The 20,080-nt window shown below is 60.8% G+C and overlaps 3 protein-coding genes across 17 annotated transcripts in view; 1 reads left to right on the top strand and 2 right to left on the bottom strand.

Moving 5' to 3' along the window:
* Window positions 1-6,180, top strand: part of GRIN1 (glutamate ionotropic receptor NMDA type subunit 1) — a 45,288-nt gene extending 39,108 nt beyond the window's left edge. For 7 of the 15 annotated variants that reach the window (XM_064171179.1, XM_064171170.1, XM_064171168.1 and 4 more), the window contains one exon: window positions 4,655-6,180. In XM_064171179.1, coding sequence (XP_064027249.1) covers window positions 4,655-4,723 — 69 coding nt within the window. In that variant the 3' untranslated portion in view covers window positions 4,724-6,180. Of the gene's footprint in view, window positions 1-1,425; window positions 2,727-4,654 lie in introns of those variants that run through there. The other 8 variants (XM_064171166.1, XM_064171165.1, XM_064171175.1 and 5 more) reach the window with 3 other exon arrangements.
* LRRC26 (leucine rich repeat containing 26) lies at window positions 4,838-11,110 on the bottom strand. Its single transcript, XM_064170928.1, has 5 exons — window positions 11,097-11,110; window positions 9,669-10,603; window positions 8,581-8,808; window positions 5,600-5,673; window positions 4,838-5,038 (listed from the first exon to the last, which is right to left on the bottom strand). The coding sequence occupies exons 1-5, from the start codon at window positions 11,108-11,110 to the stop codon at window positions 4,838-4,840; spliced, it is 1,452 nt and encodes a 483-aa protein (XP_064026998.1).
* Window positions 11,111-15,091: 3,981 nt separating this feature from the next.
* On the bottom strand, window positions 15,092-15,580 carry RNF224 (ring finger protein 224). Its single transcript, XM_064170927.1, has one exon. It carries the CDS (start codon window positions 15,578-15,580, stop codon window positions 15,092-15,094), a length of 489 nt encoding a protein of 162 aa, XP_064026997.1.
* Between the last annotated feature and the right edge of the window lie 4,500 nt (window positions 15,581-20,080).

Below are 20,080 nucleotides of genomic sequence, written 5' to 3'. Positions count from 1 at the left end.
CTGGGTGACATCCCCACATCTAGGGTACCCCCTCCTCCTTGCTGCAACCCCCAAGCAACTTCACAGGACGGTTGCAGGTTGTGTCTTTGTGGCCTGAGCCTCAGCTAGAGCAGAAGAGATAGAGATGGGGTGGGTAGTGCAGGGGATAGAAAGTGGGAAGGAGGAGGTGGAGGAGGAGAAGGAGGAGGAGGAGGAGGAGCAGGAGGGACAAGTGGGATGTGCAGAAAAAAAAGGGAGAAAAAATCCAGAAAGTTCTGCTGGAGGAAGCCTCAGCATGTCCTGAGCAGGCCACCATGTTTGGTTGTGTTTGAACCATTCCACAGTCAGGGGACCAAAGAGTCCTGTCCTGGAAAAGGGCCATCAGAGTGCAGTGGGCTCCAAGGAGGGACAATGCTCACAGTGGCCACGTGAGATGAGATGAGATGAGAAGCCAGGATCAATGGGGCTGCTGATACCTCTGACATTGCTCCCTCTTCAGGGAAGCATCCTGGGCCCAGGCTTGCTCCGTGGTATTACATCCACCCTAGACCACACCATTCCACACCGTTCTGTCCCAGGGTAGGAGCACCCCAGTGCCCTGAGCTGGCCAGATCCAGAAGTCATCTGCACCAGAGGTCGTATGGGCAAGTGGTGGAGCCCTGCTCTCCTGGTAGGGAACAGCATAATCTGAGGCTCTCTGTGCTTTGGGTCCTGGCCATGCTCTTCTTGGCATGTTTCTCATGGGTGAGGTGTGGAGGGAGATGGCCCTACTCATCCCAGAAGATGACCTCTGCTTTGGGGGCAGCTACATCTGCAAGGCAGCTATGAGCAATGATGCCCCACTGCCTCTCACAGTCTTTTGCCTACCATGGGGCAACATGTCCAGGGTCTCAAGGGAACAGGCTAGCTGGGTCAAGAACAGGCTGGCGATGCCAGCATCCGGGACACTGCAGCCCAGGTGGAGCCCAGCAGGTCCGAGGTGCAGCTATTGCAGGAGGCCTGTGGTGGAGCAAGCTTTGTCGTGATGTTGGCCAGACCTGCTGGTTGCTCTGTGGGTGAGCAGCCAGTGGGAAGGTGCTGCCACCAGCTCGTGTCACAGCCTGCCATTTGGTGCCCTCCACTTCCATGCAGCAGCCCTGGCTCAGAGACCCCAATGCCCTCCTGCTGCAGAAGGCCCCATAAGTGCGTAGCATGCCGGGACATGTTGCCTGGGGTCCTTGTAAAGATGAGAAAGCAGCGAGGGGCTCTGTTTCTTGATGCTCAGCAGAGCCGTGGGCCCACACCAGGTGTCAGATGGGCAAGGCTTGAGAGCCCATGGGGCTGGCAGGCCAGGCTGACCCCAGCCCCATGGGCTGTCCCTGCTAGAGAGCGAAAGACGCAAACCTGGTGGCCTTGCTTCTTTCCTTTTCGTTGTCGAGAGTTTTAAAAATGGATTCTGCTCTGCAGCCCTGCAGAATGGTCCCTCAGGAGTGCCAGAGAGACAGGCTGGCACCATGGAGCCAAGACAGCCCTGGGAAGCTACCACCCCACTCTGAACGTCCTAGCGCCCACCATCACCCGAGCTGCACAGCCTCTCCGCGGCACATCATCCCCACCGCCCCAGGAGGAGATGCATGTGTTCCCCATAGGCAGCTCCTGCAACTCGAATAGCCCTGGCAGAGCTGGCGCACTCCATCCATCGCAGCCACCCACGCTACTGCAACCCCACAGAAGCCATGTGAGACGCATAAACCACACAGACACCTTCCGAGCGGCACATTCCCTACAGACACGTCACCAGGTGCACAGGTCCCTTAGCCCCCCCCGCCGCAGAGCCACGCTGCCAGCCCCGCGGGCGTCCTCCCCTGGCGCAGCACCACACGCGGCCAGCGCCCAGCCGGGGCCGCCGCTGGCCCTGCAGCCGTGGGGATGGTGCCAGAGCTGGTCGAGAAGCGAGGGGGTTCGTGGAAAAGGTCACCTTTTGAGTGAAGGAGCAGCAGTCCCAAAGCCAAACGCCTCTTGGCTGACAAACAGCCTAGTTTTTGGCCATAAGGAGCCAAAAGTAGGTCAAAGACAACTGATTTTGTTTTTGTTTTTTTTTTTAAACAAGTGGATGTTTTCTACAGCAAGATTGCACTTAGCTGGAATCCTGATTTTTAATTGAAAAAAATTATATATCTATATCTATATCTACCTATAAAGAAACTCCAAAATTCTTCCAGGAAAATCTTCCACCAGCCAGGAGCTTCCATTTGAGCCCAGATTAGGTCGAAGTCATTTTTAAAGACACATCAAGTTCTTGTCTATATTTTCTTCCTGATTGTCATTTGAAGTTTTTGGTGCCTTCACTTCACTTCCATACCTTAACATGTTTGAGTCTCTTCTGCAGTTAATATTGATTAATTTCTTGGCTTTATAATGTTTGGTTTTGGGGATAATTGCACCATCCCTGTGACACTCTGCCCTAAATCACTGATATGTGCTTCTAGCATTAGTTCTACTCTGACCTGGTTTTGATATGACTCTTTTCTTGCCTTTTAATTTTTCCTTTCTTTTTTTCTTTTCATTTTTTCCCTCTTTTTTTCTCCCCTTCTTTTGTTGTTGTTCTTTTTTTTTTTCCTTCTTCTCCAGATTTTTATTATTAAAAATTGCATGCATGAACTCTACACACAAAAAAAGAACCAAGTAAATGAGAATGTTACCCTGTGATAACTGTGATTGGAGGAGATATGCTTTCAAATCAAAAAGCCACGCTCTTTGTACTATAATTTTTCTGGCCAGATCTCCCATTTCGCTTGGTTGCTTTAAGCATTTCCCACCCCTGGAGCTGTGCAGAGAGGCCAGAACGCCCCAGCCTGCCCTGCTAGACACCTCCCACACACACACACACACACACACACGCACTGCTCCCCACCACGGCAGCCACACGCACACACCTGCACCCAGCCACACCGCACCACACATCGCTTTCCCCACCGCTTGCATCAGGCAGGAGATGTCACCAAGGACCTTCCTTCTGCCCCTTCCTACCTCAGCTTCCTCCCTCTCCTCCACCAAGGTCATGCAGCCTCTCCCCCTTCCCAGTCGCCTCTGGTCCCTGCGGGAGTGGAGCCCCGTCCCGCGAGCGCACGCCTGCCCCCTCTGTTGCTATGGCAAGGGAAGAGTGCGTTTAGCTGGCATCCCAGTTCTGCACAAGGAGGGGGCGGCTGCACCCGCTTTGGGGACAGGGACGTTTTTTGGTGGGCTGATGATCAGCCACAAAAAAAGCTCCCCCCAGGGTGGCAGAGCGACGTCAAAAGCGCCTCGGCCGTTCAGAGGTGTTGGCAAAGCAAGGCCACAGCGGGGAAGTTGTTCCCAGAGGCTCCATGTTGGTTGTAGCTGGTCCTCTAAACCAGAGGATGATCCCACGAGATGCTCCCCTGGTGTCCCGGAGAGATGGGAGCATGCTGGCTCCCACCCCTGCCCCAGCAGCTCCCCACCAAGGGGTCCTGGTGAAGCACAAAACTGGGCAGGGCAGGGCAGCCCTGAGGACCCCATACAATGCTCAGGGGACCCCCAGACCTCCCCGTGGCAGGAGGTGTGGTGTAGAGCCATGCAGGGTAGCCACAGTGCCAGAGCCACCAGCAGCACCGCGGGGGCAGCCCCAGTGACCACTGACCAACACAGGGGGGGCAAAAGCCCAGCACCAAGGAGCCCCCTGGGAGCCCAGCAAAACGGCAGCCCTCCCAGTAGCATGGTGCAAGGACTGGGCCGACGGCACTGCAGAGGGTCCATGTTGCAGCACATCAGACCCACCGAGGCCCTTTCCTGTCCTGACACTTACTTAGATCCCCAGACAGCAGTGCAAAGTGCTCCGTGCCAGCTGCTCCCACAGCAGGGCTGGTCAGGACTTCCAGCTCAGGGTTTGGAGTCAGGAGAGTGGAACTGGGAGAGGAAGGGAGCGTGGAAGGAGGGAGAGAACAACTGCCCAGTTGCAGAACCCTGCCTGGGGAGGAAGGACTTTTTTTTTTCTTGCCCCTTGAAGGTTCTTTCTGCTCTCCCCTTGTGCTTGCTGGTGAGGCTGTGGCTGGGAAGTGTCTCCCAGGGAACGTTTGCCATGCCCCCCACCTGCAGAGCACAGAACCCCAAACCCAGGCCACATCCCCAGCACAGGCTCTACTCGCACGTCAGCAGTCGCTGTGATGGTGTATCGCAAGTCAAGCACCCCACGCATCCCCTCACCTGCATGAAGGGCCAGCCACAGCACAGTCACTTGAGCAAGGAGCTGAAACGCCCTGGCCTCGAAGCACAGCTTGATCTGGCACCAGAGAGCTGCCAAAAGCCAGCCAGACCCTCCAAACACAGGTTCAGCCGTGGGCTGGGCTGATGAGTCACAGGCTTTGTCTCGAAGCGGTCCCCGGGGCAGCGAGGGGCTCGCTCGGCAGGCGACGTGGCTGCCACGCTCGGCAGGAGCTGCACCGCGCTCCTGGGCCTCCTCCCTGCCCAGCCCTGGGGTGCTTGGAGAGTGTCTGCACTGACCTCTGCACAAGCTTGGAGCGCCCTGGGAAGGGGACCTCTGCCAGCGGCGGGTGTGGGGCCGTTGCATCCCCCCCAAGGGCTGCCCCGTAGGGACACATGGGGTGTGAGCAGAGGCGTGGGCGAGAGCCAGAACTGCCTAACACTTCTTCCTCCTTGTCTGTGTCTTTGTGTGTTGCAGCAGTATCACCCCACCGACATCACCGGCCAGCTCAACCTCTCCGACCCCTCAGTCAGCACTGTGGTGTGACCTTCTCCCCGAGGGCCATCAGTCCTTGCCCAACACAGCAGGAAGGCACAGCCAGGACTGCCTTTCAGGGGACACTGATGGGTTCTTCTGGGTGAGATGGGAGGAACGCATCCTTCATCCATACATGGTGACTTCATTGTATATCTCCCTCCCTTCGTAGGCCTGCTGCCATGCTCGTGCCCCGGGACATGGTTCGGATTTCACTGTACAGAGAGGATGGCTGCAGACCCAGCATTGCCACCAGCTGGCTCCGTGCACGGGGAAAGGACTCCAAGAGGCACATGGTGCCTGCTCTGCCACCGCAGTGGCGAAGAGCTGGTGCCAGAATACAGAGGTGTGCTTCACTTCGCAGGCTTCTCAGCACACATGGCCTCTGCTCCACCTCTCTCACCACCATGGAGGGCTCCAGTGTGACCTGCTCTTGGTCCCAAGCAGCTGGAGCAGCCAGCAGCAGTTGGGCAGGTTGGGCACGTGTGGAAGATGTGTGCTCTGCTCCTCGCAGGGGATGAACTCCCTCTTCCTCCCTCCCGTCAGCCTGTGGCTATGACTTGGCTCCTGGACATGGTCTGTTCCCAGCCCTGCAGCCCATGCTCCTGTGCTAAACTCTGGAGTTCCCAACATGCTGTCAGACAGGATCCTGGTTCCCCACCTCTCCTGCACACAAGATGTCCCCAGGGCCTGGCCATGGCCAGCATGTAGCTCTCACACTGTGCCTCTCCTGGCCTGGAATATCTCTGGATGGTTGCGTTGACCTTTAGCCAAGCTCCACACTGCCTCAGCACCAGCAATGCAAGGAGAGATGCTGCTGGCAGGTCGTGGCTTGCCGTGTGCTGCGGTGTCCACAGCAGGCACTGCCAGCTTCCCTGCCACACTCACCTGCAGCTCATGCTTGCCAGCAGCTCCCACAGCAGCCCTGAAGCCCCAGCTCGTGTGGCTGCAGCTGCCTGAACCTGGAGACGTGGAAACCAGACCTCAGTTCAGAAGCGAACCAAAGGAGACAAGCTGATGCCCTTCCTCCCCACAACCTCCTCCCCTGAGGTGCCAGCAGCACCCCTGAGCACCTTCCCTGCAGACACTGTGAGCAGATGCAGAGACACCCGTGGTGGGGAAGCATCTGGCACCAGCCAGGCTGGTGATGAGCAGCTACAGCACGTGCATGGGCAGCATCACATCCCACCTCCTGCCAAGGCAGAAACCCCACCTGCAGCATGGCACCGAGCCCCAGGGCATGAACTGCCTTCTCCTTGCCCCAGCCCAGCAGATGGGCAGCCTTTGCAGCAGGACTTTCAGCCAGCAGCTGAGGTCTGTGAGCATTGTCCCACTGATGCTCCATCAGTGACTCCATCGAGTTCATCCAGCTCCAGCTGAGGACTTGGACCCATCCTACTTTCTACGTCAGTGTCACATTAGTGCCGAGGTGTTGAAAGAGCTCAGTAAAGTCTCGACTGGATCATGAAGTGGTTTCTTCCAGTGCTGTGCACCTCTTTCCATCTCTGCCTCCTGGCAAAGCTGGCAGGGAGCCCCGGGCTGAATCAGAGCCTCACCCAGCGCTGCTGCAGGGTTTGCCAGCAGGAAGTGGTGAAGGGACTGGGAGGGATGGAGAAGCCGGCGGGGAGAAAGGAGCTCCGGGGAAGACGGCGTGGGCAGGGGTGGCGCCGTGCCGGGAGGCCAGGCTGGAGGATAGCCTGAGGAGCCAGCGCAGGGAGACCAGCCTGGCAGAGCAGGGCTGGGGACCGTCTGAAATGGTCCAAGTGCCAGCACTGTGGCAGCTGGCTCTGGGGAGAACTGTCCCCTGCCACTGCTGAGCGACCCAGCTCCTGCGATCCAGCCGGGGCACGGCCCTTGCGGACAGAGGACAGAACGCAGGGATGGAGGCGTCTGGGGAATTCCCTGCCTGTCAGCCCATCTGTGGGGAGGTGCCCTGAGGGATTTGCCGAGCAGGGAGGCACAGCTGCCCTGGGCTGAAGCGAAGCAGCATCGCTCATTCGCTGCACGTTCCCCAGGAGCTGAGTCAGCAGCACAACCTCCATGGGGGTCTCAGCCTCAGGACGGTCCGGGAGGCGGAGCAGGGCTCAGGTGACTGCAGGATGGCACACAAGGTCCTGACTCCGCACCGTCTGCCTGGGAAGAAGTGAGTGCTGTCCGCAGAGGGTGTCTGGGAGAACCGGGATTGCTCCCGGGGAAGGTGCTGGGCAGGGAACTGATCCCGGCAAAGGTCCTGCAGCCATCCTGGGTGCAGCCCTGGTAGCTCTGCAGGAGCTGCTGCTTCCACCAGCTCCCCGCAGCCCTTGGTGGGCAGAGGCACCACAGGATGAGCTGAGCTGGGGAAAACCCAGCAGTGTGGCATCACTGCAAATACACAGAGGAGCAAAGCACAGCCGAGGTGACATTTGGTTTATTCTCTCTCTGCATGATTTAGTTAGCCCTTGCCGAGAGCTTGCCCCTTCCACAGCCCTGGCTTGTCCCGCAGCTCTTGCACGGGGACAGGGGGAGCTGCAGTCATCTCATCGTGGCTCTTACTGCCTTGCAGTGGGTAAGGACTCAAGCCAGACAGGGCTGCTCCTCCTCCTTGAGAAACGCTTTTGTCACCGCAGCTTGTGCTTTCCTCTGGAGCACAGCTCCAGCGCCTCCCAGGCCACCTCCCAGGACTCTCACCAATAGATTCCATGCAGGGCTGGGGAGAAGAGTTTCGGCAGGGCAGGACAGGAGGCGACAGGGCAGGGAGGTGCAGAGGCAGCCCCAGCCTCTTTCTGTGGGTGATGTGAGCTGAGGCAAGAGCAAGGGCTGCAGGCTCTGTGCTGTGAACACAGACAGGCTTTGTTGTCCCCACTCCCACCACTGAGCTAATCCTCGGTCTTGGCCTAGGGAAAAAAAGCTCCTGCAGGAGGAACCACTGTGGACATCTTCCCCTGCCCTTCGGCAGCCCCTCTGCCACACCACAGCGGTGGAAGCTTGAGGCTTTGTTCCTTTCCAGCCCTCAACCTGAACCTCAGCCTCATCCTACATCATGATTGTTGGCTGAGGCTTCTCAGCACCAGTAGTAGCCCTGTCTCGAGGACAAAAACCCTAGCAAGAGAAATACTGTGCAACCTTGGGCAGCACAAGGAGGGGTTTGGGGCTGTCTGAAAGTCCCCTGGAGGATCTTGAGTGCCCCAGCAGCACCCAGAGATCTTCAGATGCACCAAAAGGCAGGCAGAGAGCAGTGGGGTGCTCCAAAAGGCAATGCCTGTCAGGAGATAGCATTTGGATGCATGGCCAGCCAAGGGGTCCTGGGGACATGGAAAGGCACCTTAGGGCTGCTGGGGGTATGGAGACACTGAAAGTCCCAAGGAGGGCTCTGGGGCAAACTGAAAGGCATGCAGGGGCTCCTGGGCTGCTCCAAAAGGCAAATGGAGATCCTGGGATGACCTGAAAGACACCCAGAGGAGCATGGTTCATCCTGAGATGGACACAGGGCTCCTGGGATGCACCTGAAGGCACAGGAAGGTACAGGATGCATCCCAAAATGCACTGAGGTCCTTGAGCAGCAGAAAGGGCAGGACAAGGTGAGCTGGAGGGGGATCACCTGGTCCCTGCCAGGAAGGGAATGTGCAGGCCTGAGAGAGGCCTGAGGCACTGAGAGCAGCTGCAAGGAGACCATGGCTCTGCCGAGCTGGAGGCTGCTCCCCCTGGCAGCAGGGCAGAGGCATTTTGGCATCAGGCTGGGGGGATTCTGGGAGGAAGAGAAGTCCAGGAGCAGAGCATCCTCTCACTAGTCCACAGGGAAATGTTTGCCACAGGGAGGTGCAGAGGGCTGGAGAAGGGCTAAAGCTTTGTTGCCTTGCCTCTGTGTCCCCTCCTGGTGTGGGATCTCCTACAGAGGGGGGGTTCCCTGCACAGGTTGTGGTAGGCCACGGTGATGGAGCCCATGAAGATGCAGAAGACGATGCTGACCATGAAGGAGAAGGGTCCAATGGTCAGGAAGATGATGTACTGCTGGGTGGACAGCGAGGTGTCCCGGCAGCGTCGGAAGGACTCGTTCCCCAAGGCCATGATGGGATACTTGTCCAGGTGCTCCGGCACTCTGCAGAGGACTGAACGCTTGTCTGGAAGAGGAGAGCAGTGCTGGTGGGCACGCAGGGCAGCTGGGGCAAGGCAGGTGCCCAGGGGTGGCAGATCTGCGTGGGGCAGGCAGGACCGGGGCGGACAGGACCAGTGCAGGAGGGCAGGGCCCAGGGCAGCCAAGACTGAGGAGCAGTGAGGGCTCAAGGCTTATCTACATCCTGTGCTCCAGGAGTGGGCTGGGCTGGGGATATGGGCACGGTGCTGGAGGGGTCACTAGAAAATAGGTTTAGAGCAGGACAGTACCAGGGCAGGCCTGGTTCCTAGGGTACAGACACGGGGAGCAGTGAGCAGCCAGCGTGGAAGGGACACAGAAGGTCCCTGCCAGCAGGAGCAATGGGCATGTACCCAAGCTGACAGCAGTGGAGAGTTCGCTGGCAGAGCTGTCTCTCACTGAGGATTGAGGGGGAGGAAATGCAGGGGGGAAGGGGCTGAAGGCACTGGGTCCTGACTGAGTCAGCAGCAGTGCCCCCCCGGCACGTGGACAGTGCCCAGCACAGCGTGCCCTTGACGTGGCAGGACTGGTGCCACTGCTGGGGCAAGTCTTGGGTACCTGTCACTGGGACATTGCCAAGCCCTCCTCTCCAGGAGGTAACCAGGGACTAAGGACCAAATATAGACACCAGATTCCAGACCCAGGGATGCATCCACCCAAACAGGCACTGGAGCTGCCATGGCCTGAGGATGGGATCTAGGGAACCTTGCTGTACCCCCACAGGCACCAACCACATAAGACCATGTCCAGCTGGCAGCCAGAGGGCCAGGTCCTGCCTCAGCCCCAGTGGGATCACCAGGCAGCGTGGAGCAGGTAGGGGCTTGGGACCAGGGTGGTCTGGGCACTCACCTTGCACTTTCTCCCTGTTGTGGTTGAGCCAGAGCCAGAGGGGCAGGATGCTGCAGCTGCATGCCCAGGGGTTGTTCTGCAGGAGGAGGGCTTGGAGCTGGGGCAGGGCGCTCAGCACCTCAGGCTGCAGCTCCTCCAGCCTGTTGCTGCCCAGGTTGAGCATGGTCAGGCTGGAGAGGGGCAGGAAGGTCTCGGGGGTCAGCACGGTTAGGTGGTTGTTGCTGAGGTCCAGCTCCTGCAGCGCCCTGAGCCCCACCAGTGCCAGGCTGTGGATCATCTCCAGGCCGTTGTGGGGCAGGCTGAGCAGCAGCAGCTCCGGCAGAGGAGGGAAGGAGTGCTGCCCCAGCATCATGATGAAGTTGTAGCCAAGCCACAGGCTGCTGGCGTTGGTCGGCAGGCTCTTGGGCACCTCTCGGAGGCCCTGCCGGCTGCAGTCCACCTCCCCCAGGGCGCAGCGGCAGGCAGCGGGGCAGGCTGGCGAGGGCAGTGGGCGCAGGAGGAGCAGGCAAACCAGCACCGTGCTGGGGACCCTCCAGCAGCCCATGGCTGCCCGCGGGGGTGGCAAAGTCTCCCCAGCCTCCGGTGCCAGGATTCCTTCACAGACGGGATCCCCAGCGCCCGTTGCCTTGCCCAGCCACCCGTCCCTGCCTGGCACCTTCGGTGAGCCCGGCGGTGCTGAGCAGAGGTGCTGGGCAGCGCCCGGCTGCACGGGGAGCGGGTGGGCGTCCTGGCTCCCTCTGCCAGCCCGCGGCCGGCTGCGCTCCCGGCTCTGGTTTGCCTCGGGGTGGAGCTGCCCTTTTTTCAGCAAATATTTTTGCAGTGATTCCTGCCCTGGCAAGGTGCGAGCCGTGCCCTCGGCCCTCCCTCTGCCAGGCACTGCTCCAGCCAGGTAAGCAGCCAGCTCTGCCTGGCCCAGGGTTAACTGCTTGTGTGCCCTGCAGGCCCGAGAGCAGGGGCAAAGCTGGAAAGAAGCAAAGCCACCTCCACCTCTTGGCCTCCATCCTCCCCACAGGCATTCCCCGTGGGTATGCTGCCTCACCAGCCATGTGCAAAGAGAGTATGGGCACAGGGCCCTCGTAGCTGCCTGGGGTGAAGAAAATCTCAAACCATACCATAGGGAGGTCCAGCTTGGTCTTCTGTGCCCACCATGCCCAGAGGTGCTCAGTGGGGAGCTCTGCTGGGAGCCATGGGGCAGCCTGCTGAGCCCAGCCCTTGGCCAGGCTCTCCTTGGCCCTGACAGGAGAGCACAAGCCCTGCTAAAATGAGGAGGGCTGGGGTGTGAGTCCCGTGGGCCACCCTCCTTACCCCCCTGGCAGCCCAGGGGGCTCCTTCCCCCCAGCAGCACTGCATGGCTGTGTGCACACTGGGGGACACCCAGGTAAGAAGGTGTGGGCAAGGTGAACTTGCTGGGCTGCAGCTGCCCAAAACCTGTTCACCCTCATCCCGATATGGCAGTGCCAGTTTGAGAGGGCTCAAAGTCTGCCTCCACCCTGTTTATATCTGCTCTGGTTTCAAAGCTGACTGAAGCCCCGCAGCAGAAGGCTGCAGAGGAAAGGTGGCACCTCCCAGTGTCCACTATCCCTGGCAGAGCTCAGCACACACCGAGGGACCAGAGGACATGGCTGGCAGCACCTCAGAGACACTGCCCTGCACTCACGCCCTGGCAGCTCCTGTCCCGTTCAGGACCCTGATGGTCCTGGTCCTGCACACCTTTGCCCCACAGCCAAGGGGCTGAAGGGCAGCAGGGCAGTGTGTGCTCCCACCCAGGGCCAGTTCCCAGATGTGAGGCAGGAGCAGGCAGTGCATGGACAGCTTGCAGAGGAGCTTTGGTTTGTTCATCTGTCCTGTGCTTTAATCCCCATCTGGAAATAATTCAGAGGAATCCTGCAGCCCAGCCCAGCCCCGGAGCAGGGCACAAACACACAGCCACAGAGAGCTGCAGAACCAGCTCATGCTGCCAGCAGCTCCAGGCCATGTGGGGACCTTTCAGAGAGCACTGTCCCCAAATACTCTTCCTCCCCAGAACTGCATTGCCCACGGCCTGCAGGGGAGAAGTGCAAAGTGAAAAGCCCCCAGATGATTATCCAAAGCTCCCCTTGCAGCTTGTCAGCTCAGGAGGCTGTGAATTATCTCAGCTCTCTGCAGCTCCTGCTGCATGCCCCCATGGCACATGGCAGGAGAGATGCCCCCAGTGTCCTGCCTGCCAGGGACAGAAGCCAAGTGCAGGGCTGGTGCTGGTTGTGACTGGCAAACTCCTGTTGGCATACGACTGCATTGACCCTGCTGCACTCACAGGCTGGTGATCCCTTAGGGCGCTGTGCCCCAGCAGTGCCACCACTGTCCCTTCACAGGTACTGCTCAGCAGAGCATGGATCCCTGGCACCGTCCCCTTCTCTGCAACCCAGCACCCTGTAGGAGGAGCTCAGGTCCCTGTCCCCAGCCAGAGCTGCACCCGCCAGTGCCCTGCTGCCCTGCTGTGATACCTCCTCTTGCAGTCACAGGTCTGCGGGGAACAGAGCAGCCTGGCCCCAGGGTCAACAGCTGAACAGGCTGCTCCAAGCAGCTGCCATGACAGCTGGGGGTGAGGGCCTGTGCTGGCTGGTGGAGGAGTCCCCCAGGACTCAGTAGCAGCCCCGCTGCAGCCAAGGAGTGTGAATCCAGGTGCCCAGCCAGCAGGCCACAGTGCACTGCCGGGGGGCAAAGTCCTTCAGAGACTGGCTGCAAGCGACAGGAACGCGGGCAGAGGGTCGAGCTTCACAGCTCGGTTCTGGTGCTGGAGGAATGTGCTGGAGCCGACGTGGGAGCACAGGCAGGGACCCGGAGCTAGGGACAGAGAGCCATGGGTCTTTGTCACCCTCTGCTGTCGGAAAGCTGGCACCTTTGTGTGGAGCTTAACAGAGAATCACCCAGGTTGGAAGAGAGCTCCAAGCTCCTCCAGCCCAACCTAGCACCCAGCCCTGGCCAACCAAGCAGACCATGGCACTAAGTGCCCCAGCCAGGCTTGGCTTCAACACCTCCAGCCACACAGACTCCACCACCTCCCTGGGAGGTGCCCAGGGTAAGGAGGAGGCCATCACACACTCTTCCCACCACCCACCTATGAAGTGTCTGGGGACAGTGAGTCCCTAGGAGCACACGTGAAGATGGAGGGGAAGGTGCCTTGAGATTGTGTCAGCCTTTGTGCCATCCCTGAAGGCTTTAGTTTGCTGTGTATTTCCACGTGATTAAGGAACCAAGGCAGGCAGATGCCCACCCCACAGAGGGTCTGAACTATGTCATGCTTCTGCTGTAACCTCTGGGCACCTCTGCCCTGAGACATCCCTGCTGGTCCTTCTTCCGTGGCTGGAGCTCCCCAGGTTGGGCTTTGCTGGGGGCATCTCAGGGCTTGGAGGTTTTTGTGGTAGGTGACACCAAGTGACAGAACTGTGCATGGGCACTGGCACAGAGTGGGTGCTGTGTACAGCGATGATGCTGTGCTTGGTGTGGGTGCTGTGAATGTGACGGGTGCTTGAGCTCAGCATGGGTGCTGGACTCCTCTGGCTGCTGGACTCCTCTGACTGCAGCCCTGGCACCCAGTGCAGGGGACAGCCAAGCACCAGGACTGCCCAAGGAGCATGAGGTCACTGCTGGCCCAAGCAGGAATGGGCTGGGGTCCTCTGCTGAGCCCCAAGGCACAGCTGATGGTTCCTGGTGCTGAGATGTTGCAAGAGCTCAAAAAGCACAGGGAGCAGATGCAGAAAATGAGCACTGAGGACAGACCACAGGGAAGCCCAGAAGTGCCATGTCCTGCCCAAGAGCTCTATTGGTAGCACCCTGCTGCACCCCAGTCCCCTCCATTTGGCCTCTGTTAAACACAAAACTGTCTGGGCTCTCATCCCTACACCTCCTGTTTGGGGTCAGGCAGGGAAAGCCACACAGAGACATGACCCAGAAAGACAGCATAGGGGCACAGGGGATTCTGTACAGGCTGGGCAAGGGGTGGCAGGGAGGTGGGGAGAAGGTCAGGCAGGAAACTCAAACCTGGTGTGAGCCACAGAGCACAGAGGCAAGCAGGGACTGCCATGGGCTTGGTTCACAGGATCCCAGGATGTCAGGGTTGGAAGGGACCCAGAGAGATCATTGAGGCCAACCCCCCTGCCAGAGCAGGAGCATCCAATCTAGCTCAGGTCACACAGGAACACATCCAGGCAGGCCTGGAAAGGCTCCAGAGAAGGAGACTCCACAACCTCTCTGGGCAGCCTGTGCCAGGCTCCGGGACCCTTCCAGTCACAAAGTTCCCCCTTGTGCTGAGCTGGACCCTCCTGTGCTGCAGCTTATGGGAGGTTCTCCTCCCATACTGGAGCCTAAGAGATCACAGAATGCCAGAAAGGTTTGGGTTGGAAGGGACCTTCAGGATCATCCAGTGCCAGCCCCTGCCATGCCCAGGGACACCTCCCACCAGCACAGCTTGCTCAAGGCCTCATCCAGCCTGGCCCTCAACACCTCCATACAGGGGCAGCCTCAACCTCCCTGGGCAGCCTGTGCCATTCTCTCCCCACCCTCAACACTTTCTTCCTCAGCTCCACTCTCACTCTCCCCTCTCCCAGCTCAAAGCCATTGTCCCTCAGCCTGCCACTCCCAGCCCTTGTCCAAAGTCCTTCCCCAGCTCTCCTGCAGCCCCTTCAGGCACTGGAAGGCATCGAGAGGTTCCCCCCTGAGTCCTCTGTTCTCCACATGGTGGACTGATAAATCCAAAACGCTGGAGCAATGTGCTGTGGCATCCTGACAACTCTTGATCTCAGCTCTCCAGCTACTGCCATGCTCACATTTCTCCTGCACATGGCCACCAGAGCAAACACTTGAAGGAAGCAGCCAGCAGGGCCAGCAGGGCAGGCTACTTCACCAGCTCCCACCCCACTACAGGCAGGGCTCACCCCAGGCTGGCCTGAGGCTTACTGAGAAATGCCACCTGGGCATGCAGCCCAGCAGGGCCAGCAGCACTGTTCAGCAGGTGTGGAGCTCTGGAGGTGCTAAACATGCTCCCTGGAGCACTGCTGTGCCACGGTGCAGTGCCAGGCTGCTGTGTCCCCTGCCTGGGGGATGCTGAGCAAGGATGTCCCTGCTGCAGAGCCACATGCATGGAGGAGCTGGTCGTGAGCAAGCCCTGGGCTGGGGGGCAGCTGTGGTGGCCAGAGCAGGTTTGTGAAGTGCCAGAGGGGCAGGTGGGCAGGATGAGAGGGACATCCTCACCCACACACACTGCACCCCAAATCCTGGCACGGTGGGCAGCAAGCCCTGAGCAAGCTGAAACCCTTCCCAGGCTGCCAGCACAGCCCCACTGCTACCGTCCACAAGCGGGTCTGGAGCACGGCAAGGAGTGCCCGGGACTGGTCCCAGGCTGCACCCCAGCTGCCAGCACAGCGCCAGCAGCTCCCTCCCCGTGCTCAGCCCTCGAAGGCAGCTGTCACCCCGCAGCACAGGCACGGCCGGCAGCACCCGCGGCCGGGCAGCGACGCTGGGGGCACCACGTCTTGGCACAGCCCCCGCGGCTGCTGCGTGACCGCCTTGTCTTTGCAGCAGCCCTTGGTGGCCGGCTCGGGCTGGGCCCTGGCGGCCAGCCGCGGCTGCTCCTTGTCAGCCTTGACGGCCAGGAAGGTAGGCAGGTCGAGGTCCAGCATGGCCACCCCGCCGCGGGGCGTGGGGGTGTTCTGGCGGCACTGCGGGCAGGGCACCCAGCGCTGCTCGTTGGCCACCGCGTCCAGGCGCTTCAGGCAGGCTTGGCAGAAGGTGTGGCCGCAGTAGAGCCGCCGCGGCAGGCGGCCGCTCAGGTCGTAGGAGCAGTAGCAGATGATGCACTCGAGGCGCTGGCTGCCCCGGCTCGGGCTGTGCCACTGTGCCCTGGCACACGGCCCCGCGTCCTCCGCCTGGGACATGCTGCGGAGGGGAGGGCGAGAGGAGCCGTCAGAACCACGGCCTGGGTGTGGGATGCCAGCAGCTGATGCGTGGCATGTGTGGGCACCAGAGCCACGTGGTCAGTTCCCAGGGGCATCAGGCCTGCATGTCCAGCGTCCCTGCCTAGAAAAGCAGGACCCTGCCCCCACGGATGGCTCTGCCTGCATCCCAGGGGCATGTCTTTTCCCTGCTGCCACCCTGCATCTCTGCCAGGAGCTCTGGCACCCACACCCATGGGTGATCAGGGCCGTTTGGATCTCAGCAGCCAGCCCGGGCTCTGGGTTGGTAGGAATAAGGGGTGGGCAGAAGGATGTCAGCTGAGTGGGCAGGGGAGCAGCATCCAGAGAGCCAGGCAGTGCTACTGCCCCTGCTCTTCGCCAGCCCAGGCTGTGCCAGGCTGTGGTGTCACGGCTGCCAGCAGCAGGGAACAGGCACACAACATGGCAGGGAGGAGTCGAGGAGCCCAGAGTCACCTTAAGGAGGGTCTATTACCCGCTGGTGCATTTGCAAACCTCTCCTGGAGGCCAAGACCCTGCTGCATCTCTGCAGGTGACCTCAAGCACTTCGATACACACAAGCACCCCTCTGCTGCCCTCCTCCCCTGTCCCCCATCCCTACCTGTCCTCAGACAGTCCCCTAGGGCCTCAGGCGAGGTAGCAAAAGGGCTGCGCCTTCCTGGGGGGCTGCACTGTCCCGTGGGGAGCATCAGGGGCTCCAGCCACGGGCAGCTTCCCAGCGAGGTGCCGGTGGCTGCCGGCGGCGGTGGGAGTGGGAAGGCGCTCAGCTTTCGGGGCCAGGCAGGCTATTGGATCTGCTGCCGGGCAGCCGAGCCTGGGGGATTGGGTTACAAGCGCTGGGTAACAAAGACCTCTGAAATGTAAGCCCCGGGAGTGGTCATTAACCACTGCCTCTGCTTCAGCAGCAGCAGAAACCATCCTGCTGAGACCAAGGAGCTCTGGGCAGAGGGCCTGGACACTGCCTGCACCTGGGCAGCAGCGGTGGAACCTTCCCCATCCTTGGTCACTTGCCATAGCCAAAACCATCTGGGCAGATGTTGGTCGCTGAAGACTCTACCGCAGCCCAGCCCAGGTGGTTTGGGTGCAGGGTTGGCTGCAACCAGAGCAGGAGGACACAGTGAGGGTCCAGGCTCATGGCAGTGGAGGGACTGGCACAGGGACATGGAGGCTCCAGGCTGGTCTGAGCTGGCAGTGTCCATGCATGGGGTTGTGCTCCTTGTCCTGGGTAGGACACAGACACATCCATGGCCCTCCCCTTTCACCTGGGACTGCAGTGTTTAATGCTGGGGGCTGCCAGGGCTGCCAGAGTCAATGAATCAGAGTCTGGTTTGGGTTGCAAGGGATCTTTAAGAGACAAACCCCTGCAGTCAGCAGGGACAGCTGCAACGAGAGCAGACTGCCCAGAGCCACCAACAACCTCACCTGGGGTGGTTCCAGCCGTGGGGCAGCTCTCAACTCTCTGGACAGCCTGGGCCAGGCTCTCCCCACCCTCAGTGTCAAACATTTCTCCCTTCTCTCCACTCTCAATCTCCCTCTTCCAGTTCAAACCCTCACCCCTTGGTCTGTCCCAACAGGCCCTGCTCAAAGCTCTGTCCCCAGCTTTCTGATCAATCCCTTGAAGCCCTGCAAGGCCACCAAAGGTGTCCCTGCAGCCTTCTCCTCTCCGGGCTGAACACCCCCAACTCTCCCAGCCTGGCCTCACAGCAGAGCTCTTCCAGCACTGCTGTGGCCTCCTCTGGCCCTGCTCCAGCAGGTCCCTGCCTGTGCTGTGCTGAGGGCTCCAGAGCTGCCCCAGCACTGCAGGGAGGTCTCAGCAGGCACAGCAGGGGGACAGAATCCCCTCCCTGCCCCTGCTGCCCACACTGCTGGGGATCAGCCCAGGCCAGGCTGGGGCTGGGCTGACAGTGCTCAGTGCTGGCTCTTGTCCAGCTTCTCACTGCTCAGCACCCTCAAGTCCTTCTCCATGGGGCTGCTCTCCAGCCCCTCATCCCCCAGGTGCTCATCACCAAGCTGGGGAGAGCCCAGCACCCCTCAGTGACACCAGGAACGCTGCAGACACAACCCAGGAGATGTGACAGGACCAGGATGGTGGCAGAGGGTGCTCTGGGCAAGGGAAGGCTGAAAACTGAGACATCCTGAAGCCAAGATCCCAGTGGAGAAAAGCAGAGCCTGGAGGCAGGACACGCGGCAGCATTTCTGCGTGGGAGCAGGAGAGGGCAGCAGCTGCTGCTCAGGAGGGAGCTGGCACCGAGGCGGGCAGGGCTCTGCCGGCTGCCTGCCGCCCACCGAGCTCTCCATCAGCCCTCGGGCCGTGTCGCCAGCAGCAGCCGCGGGGTTGGAGGCTGAGAGCCTGACAGGGTCATTGGGCTCTGCAGGGAGACTCAGCCCCTTGATGCCAGCGCTCCAGGGCAAGGCGGCAGAGCTGCAGCAGGGCACCTTCGGGAGGTGCAGTGGCTGTGTCCTGACACCTGACACAAGTTTCCCCAGGCAGTGCACATGGGGTGCATGTACCCATGGGTCTGCAGGCAGGGGCACCCCCACGGCAGGGATTTGCCCTCTCCTTGCCAGGCTGGCAGCAGGCAAGGGCTGGCAGGGCACCCAGCTTGGGACAGGGATATGCTGGGGACCTCGGTTTTGGTCAAATCCACTGGCCAAGGTTACACCTAGGGCCACTTGAGGTGGCACCCACAGCCCTGGGGTGATCAGGAACAAGCTGTGTGGGATTCCTGCTGTGCCCTGGCAGCTCAGGGTACCACCCTTCATACATGCAGGATGGGTGGTAGCTCCCTAGATGCTGACAGCTGGAGCAAGTCTGGCACCTGGATGGGCACAGCATGTCCCCTCTAAGGCCCTGTGCCCAGCAATGTGCAGGCAGCTAGATGCCTGAGGATGTCCCTGGCATGTTCCAAGGCTGGCAAGAAGTCACCCACCAGTGGCTGGCAAGAAGTCTCTTGGGCCAGAAGGCAAGGTACCAAGCAGGCATCAGCCCTCCTGAGCCACCAGATGCTCTGCCCTGGAGGACTACATGGGTGAGAGGGATGGGCTTGGTTCTGTGCACCACTCAGGTACCCCTGGCCCTGCCCAGGGGCAGGGACCCCTGTCAGCTGCCTCTCCTGGCAGAAAGGCACGACACACACACCCTGCTTGCCCTCCTGCCCCACCCCAGCTTCTGCCAGCCTCTGCCCATCAGCCCTTACTGTCCCTCTCCCAGATGCCAGCAGAGCTGTGACCCATCGAGGGGTTGTGCCCAGCTGCCCTCAGCCACTTCTACCTGTTACATGCCAGCACTTGCTGTGGAGCTCTGCATCCTGACACACCTGCCCTGCACCCCGCAGGCAGGGCTTGGGGTGGGGACAGCCCTTGGTGCCACGGTGTGACACCAAGAGCCCAGGAGCAGGGTGACACCGAGAGGCTGCCTGAAACCAGCCTGAACCCAGCCCGGGCTCGGCGACTGATGCCAAAACACCGTGATCCTGGCACGGGGAGGGTGTCTCCGCCGTCTGCAGTGACGTGCGTGGGTGGGAAGTGTCTGTCCCTGCTCCCGGGCGCTTGTCCCCGAGAGCTGCGGGGACCTTTGGCACAGCAGGACAGGGAGCGGCACCCTCAGGGGAGTGCAAAGGTCTGATCGAGATGAGCCAGAGCCACCCTCCAGACACGGCAGGTGGCAACCACCCAGCACAGCCCTCCCCAGCCCTCAGCACCTCCCAGAGCTGGACGTGCCCAGGGAGCACCCACAGGGCCCTTGCCCGTGGCACCCTGAGCTCCGGGGCATTGCCCGGTGTGCTCCCTGCCCACGCCCCCGCCTCTCCCGCTGCCTCCGGCTTAATCATTGCCCGCGGCCCTGGCAGGCAGCGCTCTGCCTGTGTCTCGGGCAGGCGGTCCCCTGCCCACGTCCCTGGCAGGCAGCACCCTGCCCAGCCTCTCCCACCCTCTTTGCGGTTGCCCCAAGGTTAGGGGAGCGAAGGGCAGTGGCGGCACATGGCATTGCAAGCAGATGCTGCACCCTGCCCTGCCCCTGCACTCCCCTGCTGTTGCCAGCCCTGCGCTCCCCGGGGCTCTGCCAAAGGTGCCATGCTTCAGGGACGATCTCCCCTCCCCCAGCTATGTTTGCCCCCACGGAGCGTGTCAGCCCCGCGGGGGTGGTGACGCCAGACTGCTGCCCAGCCACGCGGTGGGTGGGCTCTGCGGCAGGGCAGGGCAGGGCAGGGCTGGCGTCAGGGCCACGGAAGCAAACAAGAGGTGGATCTGCCTGTCCCTGTGCCAGCACTGCCCGCAGTCCCGGCAGGGCGAACAAGAGCCTTCCTTGTGCAGGGCTGTGGCCTTGCCAGCCTTCTGCAAGCTTCACATCCCTGGCCACCCACTGGCGTGGGACCTGGGCCAAGCAGAGGGCTTGGGGCAGGAGGGGCTAAACTGGCAAGGCTCTGCCTTGCACCTCTGCCAAGCCACTGCCACCTACCCCTGCCC

This window comes from Pogoniulus pusillus, chromosome 35, assembly GCF_015220805.1.
Source record: "Pogoniulus pusillus isolate bPogPus1 chromosome 35, bPogPus1.pri, whole genome shotgun sequence".
NCBI lineage: Eukaryota > Metazoa > Chordata > Aves > Piciformes > Lybiidae > Pogoniulus > Pogoniulus pusillus.
Note: the sequence above shows the minus strand (reverse complement) of the source record. Positions and strands in the feature narration are given on the sequence as shown.

Bases quoted from the DNA above. Each gene is read 5' to 3' on its own strand.
- LRRC26 (XM_064170928.1), bottom strand. The intron at 8,809-9,668 runs GTGAGTGCCCAG...CTCCTCTTCCAG, and splicing joins CAACAGGGAGAAAGTGCAAG to ACAAGCGTTCAGTCCTCTGC. The intron at 5,039-5,599 runs GTGAGTGTGGCA...TTCTGGCACCAG, and splicing joins CTGGCAAGCATGAGCTGCAG to CTCTTCGCCACTGCGGTGGC.
- RNF224 (XM_064170927.1), bottom strand. From the start codon at position 15,580: ATGTCCCAGGCGGAGGACGCGGGGCCGTGTGCCAGGGCACAGTGGCAC.